Source organism: Diospyros lotus, chromosome 11 (assembly GCF_014633365.1).
Source record: "Diospyros lotus cultivar Yz01 chromosome 11, ASM1463336v1, whole genome shotgun sequence".
Classification (NCBI taxonomy): Eukaryota; Viridiplantae; Streptophyta; class Magnoliopsida; order Ericales; family Ebenaceae; genus Diospyros; species Diospyros lotus.
The window spans coordinates 23,984,145-23,990,738 of NC_068348.1; the positions used below are offsets into that span (position 1 = coordinate 23,984,145).

General features: G+C 32.5%; 1 protein-coding gene and 1 long non-coding RNA gene across 2 annotated transcripts; one reads left to right on the forward strand and one right to left on the reverse strand.

Moving 5' to 3' along the window:
* The first annotated feature begins 3,665 nt into the window (after nucleotides 1-3,665).
* Nucleotides 3,666-4,580, forward strand: LOC127812785 (uncharacterized). Its single transcript, XM_052353314.1, has one exon. The coding sequence runs from the start codon at nucleotides 3,666-3,668 to the stop codon at nucleotides 4,578-4,580; it is 915 nt and encodes a 304-aa protein (XP_052209274.1).
* Nucleotides 4,581-5,392: 812 nt separating this feature from the next.
* On the reverse strand, nucleotides 5,393-6,241 carry LOC127813703 (uncharacterized). The gene is made up of 2 exons (XR_008026174.1): nucleotides 6,181-6,241; nucleotides 5,393-5,958 (listed from the first exon to the last, which is right to left on the reverse strand). It is a non-coding gene; the product is annotated as an uncharacterized LOC127813703 (long non-coding RNA).
* Between the last annotated feature and the right edge of the window lie 353 nt (nucleotides 6,242-6,594).

The window sequence follows — 6,594 nt, forward strand, 5'->3', positions numbered from 1 at the left end:
TATATTTATCATAATAAACTAATTTGTTAAAAACTCTTTTAACTATCCTATTTAATTGGTGGATTAAATAGTATCACGATAAATTATTATTTCGCACTTAATAAAGAAGATATTACTTGAGATTAGAATTATTCCATATTTGGTGAGTGAATAAGAAGACATTACTTAAATGGTAAATGACCAAACTTTCCGTTTCTTAGAAGGCATAAATAAATTTGTATAAATTATATTTTCATATATCGTTCGTAATCTTATCACATACCCTTCACAATCTTCACTTAGTCTTTGGATTCTTAATTTTACATTGGAACATATTTATGATAATAAATCCTAATTCTCACATATTGAATCTTTTATTTCTCTCCCTCCTATTATTGTAGTTGATAGATTCAGAACCAATTCCATAGGAATAGTAAAATTTACTTTTTCTTTTTCTTTTAACTTTGTCTTGCATATTCTTGGTTGCCCTTATAATCTTATTTATATTAATTATCTTACCCAATCTCTTAAGTGACATATTATTTTTCATGCATACCAAGGTACTGTATGCAAATTGATATCGAACACGAGTTCAACAGTGGAGTAGAATCTGCCCATTAGTGCACATATTTTTTATTTTAATATCATATTATAAATTATATATTTAATTAGCTAGCTAATTTTTATTTTTTACTATGCTACACTCCAAATAATTGTATAATTGAGATGAATAAAAAATAAAAGATCAATCTTTTTCTTTAATTTTATAATTAAAAACAAACTTGCATAGTATTGAAAAATATTTTAATTAAAAAATAATTGTATTCCTTTTTCAATCATTGCTCTTCAAATGATTTTTTTCCGTTACTTTTTTATTTTTTTTCCTCTCTTTATCTCCTATACTTTTTTTTTGGTTAATTTAAAGTTGTAAAATCAAATATATATATAAAAGAACTATATTCTAAAGTAGCTAAAAGAAAAGTATATTAATGGCTATTTTAAAGTTTTGTGAAAGCCCAATTTTCTTTTAGATCATCGTCCTTGCACAACTCTTGATACTAGTATGCTCGATTAAGTCAGGAGAGGGCTCTTGTGCAGGGCGATGATCGAACTCCCAATCTACTAGATTAATACCGACATATTACTCATTCGACTGTTCGACCTATGTTATGGAAACAAAGCACAATTTCTTATTTTCATACATACTGATTCAAGCATTTTAAAATGTTACACAAGCATTCACAAATTTCCAGTTTCTATATACTCATTGATTTTCTAATTGACCCGTTATATTATATATTGGGATGGGGGAATTTTTAAAAAATTACATGTGTACACATATTATACCCTATATGCATTTCTTCAAACTTGGATGCGGGAAATTTTAAAAATTTTACAAATATCATAGTTTATGTATAATTTTATCAAAATTGAGGGGGCGATCGGTCCTTCTCATCCATGTGTAGCTCGACCTATGCATGAGTTTGGGAGCTATCATCTCCCTTGCATGGTCAAATTCATATTTTTATTTTTATATATAATTATATATATATTTTTTATTATTTTAAATACATCTCTAAATTTATATTTTTAAATTAATTTATTTTTTTATACTTTAATATGTTTTTATGGTAATTTAAACTTTTCTTTGTTTTGATTACTTTTTGTATCTGTATTTTTTAATTAATTTAACCTATATATTTTGATGTGTAAAAAAAAAATAAAAATAAAACGAGATGAGTTAATTTAATTTTTTTTTACACGTCAAAGTATAAGGGTTAAAATAATTTAAAAATATAAATATAGGAGGTGTAATCGAAATAATAAAAAATTCGGGTTGTCACACATAAAAAAAAAGGGATCAAATTATAAGAGTTAAATTGATTAAAAAATATAAATACGAGAATATAATTGAAATAATAAAAAGTTTGGATGGGCAAACGAAAAAAGACTTGCATAGACAAAAATATAGATTTGGCCTAATCTTTTATAATTTGTGGTATTGTAGTAATGTCGCCTTTGTCGGGAAAAAAAGAAGATGAAAAACGAAAGATCCAATCACACTCAAATACAAGAGATTTTTATGTGAAAAACCCTAAAAGGGAATAACTACGATCGTCAGGATGACAGAAAAAAAATCTCATTATGTAGTAAAGTTTACAATTACAAAATTCAATATTCTCTTTCTAAAGCTAAGTCCCAATTACACCCAATTCCGATCTCTCACTGATCTCTTACAAGTGATTTGCACACTTTGAATAACAAGCCAAATATCATATTTATAGACTACTTTTCTTGTTCACTAAAGTTAAGGTTTCCTTATCTAATAACAATTAACAACTAAATAGGGTTACACATTAAATAAAAAATCAATATTAAGAATAAGAAATAATCTTTAAGAATAAGTAGGATTTCTCGTTGAAAATCCCAACAGCCTTTTCATACACATTGTTGGCTTAATCATCCCCATTTGTCTTATTAATAGGGTATTTGGCTTACCATTTTGATAGCTTATAAGCTCCATTTTCAACTTCTAAGCTATACAACTCATTTAGTTATGCGTTTGTTAAAATTTAAAAGTTTAAATGTTGACAAGATTAGAAGTTTTTTTAACAACGTTTGAGATAAGCTGCCTCCAACTTTTCCAAATAAGCTCTTAGTATAAACTTTTGATAGCTTATTTTGTTGACTAAGTAAATGACAAATTTGCCCTCAAACAAAACACATATTTTCAACCTTTACCTTTCTTTTTCATTCCTCTGCCTTCTATGTCGCCACCTCATCTACATATTCTTTGTCGCCATCATCACCTCCATCTCCTCCATGGTGGTCATCACCTCCAAACTCGTCCCCATAGGCCGCCACCTCCAACCTCTATAACATATATATATATATATTTAATATATATACATATATATTATATTAATATATTTTTTAATAATTGTATATAATTTATCAACATCTAATGGTAAATTTTTTATCAGTTGAATATTAATTTATAATTTATTTTTATTAAAAATTAATATTTTATGAATTTTATTTATATTATTTAACAATATATCTATTTTTATATTTTTATTAAATTTTAATAATTTATCAACTCTTTTAAATTAAATATATAATTATATAAATAATATATTAAAATATATTTATTCAAACACGTTATTAAGTTAAATACTATCTAACTTTTAAACTTGACTCCACTTATAAGATGTCAACAGAGGGGGAGGGGCAATAAGCGAAACCGCCTACAAAAGAAATGGTTCCTGCCTTGTTATCTTTAGCATTCTTAGGGTGCAAGCCTTGTCGGTTGAAAAAACATATATGTAGTTATGATGATTTATGATTATTTTTATTGTACTTGTTGAATAATGACTTATGATGCTATTGAAATAGTCAAATAAGTTAGGATTTAATGCTGATATGGAATTGAAGTTGTTAAAGTTGTGTTAGGCTTGATCTAGTTTTTAGCTATTTTTTAGGAATTTTTTTTGTTATGTAACATGTAGCAGATTTGGTTGCACTTTTTATGTTTTTTCTATTTTAAATAAGTTGTATAAATAAGTTCTTTGATTATCAATAAAATTGCTTGAGAAGTCCATAAAAATACCAACAAGTGGTATCAGAGCATATTTTCTTGAGGGACCTATGAGTTAAGAGAAAATTCAAGCCAACAATCTGCAAAAATGGAAGCAGAATCAAGTCATGGAATGCCGGCAATACCAATATTTGGTGGTGACAACTACCAGGTATGGGCTATCAAAATGGAAGTCCATCTCAAGGCACAAGATCTTTGGGAAGCAACTGAGCAAGACTACGAAGTTGCTGATTTGCCAGCCAATCCAATCATGAACCAAATAAAGATTCACAAGGAGAGGAAGACAAGGAAGGCTAAAGCCATGGCCTACTTGTATGTTGCAGTTTCTCCCAATATTTTCACAAAAATCATGAACCTATCTTCAGCAAAAGCCATTTGGGATCATCTCAAAGAAGAATACAAAGGCAATGAACGAGTGAAGAATATGCAAGTGTTAAACTTGATCAGAGAGTTTGAAATGCAAAGAATGAATGAGTCAGAAACTGTGAAGGAGTACACTGACATATTGCTTAGCCTTGCTAACAAAGTGAGGTTGTTAGGTAAGGATTTTCCTGATCAAAGAATCATTGAAAAAATACTTGTTACACTTCCAGAGAGGTATGAAGTCACCATCTCTTTTTTAGAAAATGCAAAAGATCTGTCAAGCATTTCTTTGGCAGAATTACTTAATGCTTTACAGGCTCAAGAACAAAGAAGGCTTGTGAGGATAAGAGGAGCCATCGAAGGAGCTTTGCTGGCACAAACAAGGCCTACCGGTGAAAAAAAGGTTTGGAATCACAACAATAAGCTTGCAAATGTTGGAAACAACAATAGTGGAAATTATCCACCTTGCCCATACTGCAAAAAAACCAATCATCCACAATATAAGTGTTGGTGGAGGCCCGATGTAAAGTGCAACAAATGTAGTCAACTAGGTCACATCACAATTGTGTGCAGATCACAACAACAAGAAGGAGAAGCTAGAGTTGCTGCTGATCAACACGAGGAGGAGGAGTTATTTTAACTCTACTCAAAAAATCATATCCATGCCTATGCTCCAAAAAAATACCTATACCCCAAAACCCATAACCATACCTATGCCTCATAACTATGAACTATAAAATACCCATATGCTATACCCAAGATATGCCAAAATTAAAATGCTTTGCATTTGCACCCTCAAAGTCAAGGAGGAGTGTTGAATAATGACTTGTGATGCTGTTGAAACAGTCAAATAAGTTAGGATTTAATGCTGACATGGAATTAAAGTTGTCAAAATTGTGTTAGGCTTGATCTAGTTTTCAGCCATTTTTTAGGAATTTTTTTTGTTATGTAACATGCAGCAGATTTGGTTGCACTTTTTATGTTTTTTCTGTTTTAAATAAGTTGTATAAATAAGTTCTTTGATTATCAATAAAATTGCTTGAGAAGTCCATAAAAATACCAACAGGACTTCCCTTTACTTATGAAAGCGACGATGTTATAAAAAAAGAAAAAGAAGATTCACCTCAAATAAAAACATCGTGCTACCAAAGTAATGCTTGAAGTCAATGTCCCGCGCGTCAAATTAAGTTGGACTCAAATGGGATAAGATTTTTGACATTCACCATGCGCTAGGACTTTGAGCTACGCATATCCTCATATTTCCCATAAGCTAAAGGAAAATTTGGACAAAAGATAAATACTAAAATATCAAAGTCTATATAGAATTTACCTTTACGTAAAATAATGAGTAGTTGATTCTTATGCATTTCAAATATACATTAAGGCTCTGTTTGTTTAGCGGAAAACATTTTCTTGTTTTTTTTTTTTCTGTATTTGCTATAAAAAAAAAAGTCAAAGGAAAGTCATTTTCAATCGAAGAAAAGTCAAGTGATAAAATGTGAAAAATGAGTTCCCAAAAGAAAATCATTTTTTAGAAAAAGTAATACACTCTCTACCTTTCTCCATCGAGCTTTTCCTTTCTCCGCTTGCGTTGATCCACCTCTCTCTTTCTCTATCACTTTTCGTCAACCTTTACTTGCACAACATATTTGTCGTCATCTCTATCAAGCTCTGTTTCTATATGTCTTCATCGAGATCCGCATCTCTCAGTCTTTGTTTGCGTCGATGTCTCAATTCAGTTCCATCTTTATCCGTCTCCGACGAGATCTGCCTTTCTTAGTCTCCAGTTGCATCATCGTCTTAGTTGGGCTCCGCCTTTGTTCATTTTCGTTGAGATCTACCTCTCTTAGTATCAACATGCGTCGTTGTTGCCATCATCCTGTCCACCTACATTGCCGTTGTCATCCACCTCTCATCAACCACTGTAAGCACCCCCGCCCGGATATCCCAACCACCCGGTCTATCCGAACGAGTGCGCTCACAGAAGGGAAGAGGAATAGACAAAAGACAGAAATGCCCTGGCATGCATAAATAAGAAATTTAACAGCGGAAGCAAAACGGTAAACATGCATGCCCACAAGCACCCCGCTGATACAGCGGTCATGAAGTATATAAAAATACATACAGACCCTGTGCCAACAATAGGAGGTACAAATGACAACCTGGCACAGTCAAAAATAAAAGACAGCGACTCTAGCAAAACATCAGAGATGACGGGGGCAGCTAACTGTACACCTTACCAATGCGGCCGACTGCTAAGTGGAACGATCCTCGCCCTCGGCCTTTGCTTTACCCTTACCTGGAATGATGGAAAACAAGGTGAGTCGCAAGACTCAGCAAGTTTATAAGAAATGAAAGGCTATAAATAAAAGAAGAGACCACCCCAAACACAGCCCCACAAGTACACACAAGTCATGAGACGCTACAACACAACAGTGCAGTATAGTGAAAGCACATACCGGTCCTTGGGGCCCACACAAGACACCTGGCACCCAAGTCCCATACCAACCTGCCGCTGCCCTGGAAGGCAACAATATCCTCAACAAACCTGTGTGCACTGTCCCGGGGCGGTACTCCCGTCACCCGTATCCACGTCGGTACTCCCGACAACCGAGCCATAGGCTCCCTCGGAACGGTACTCCCGTCCGAGAACT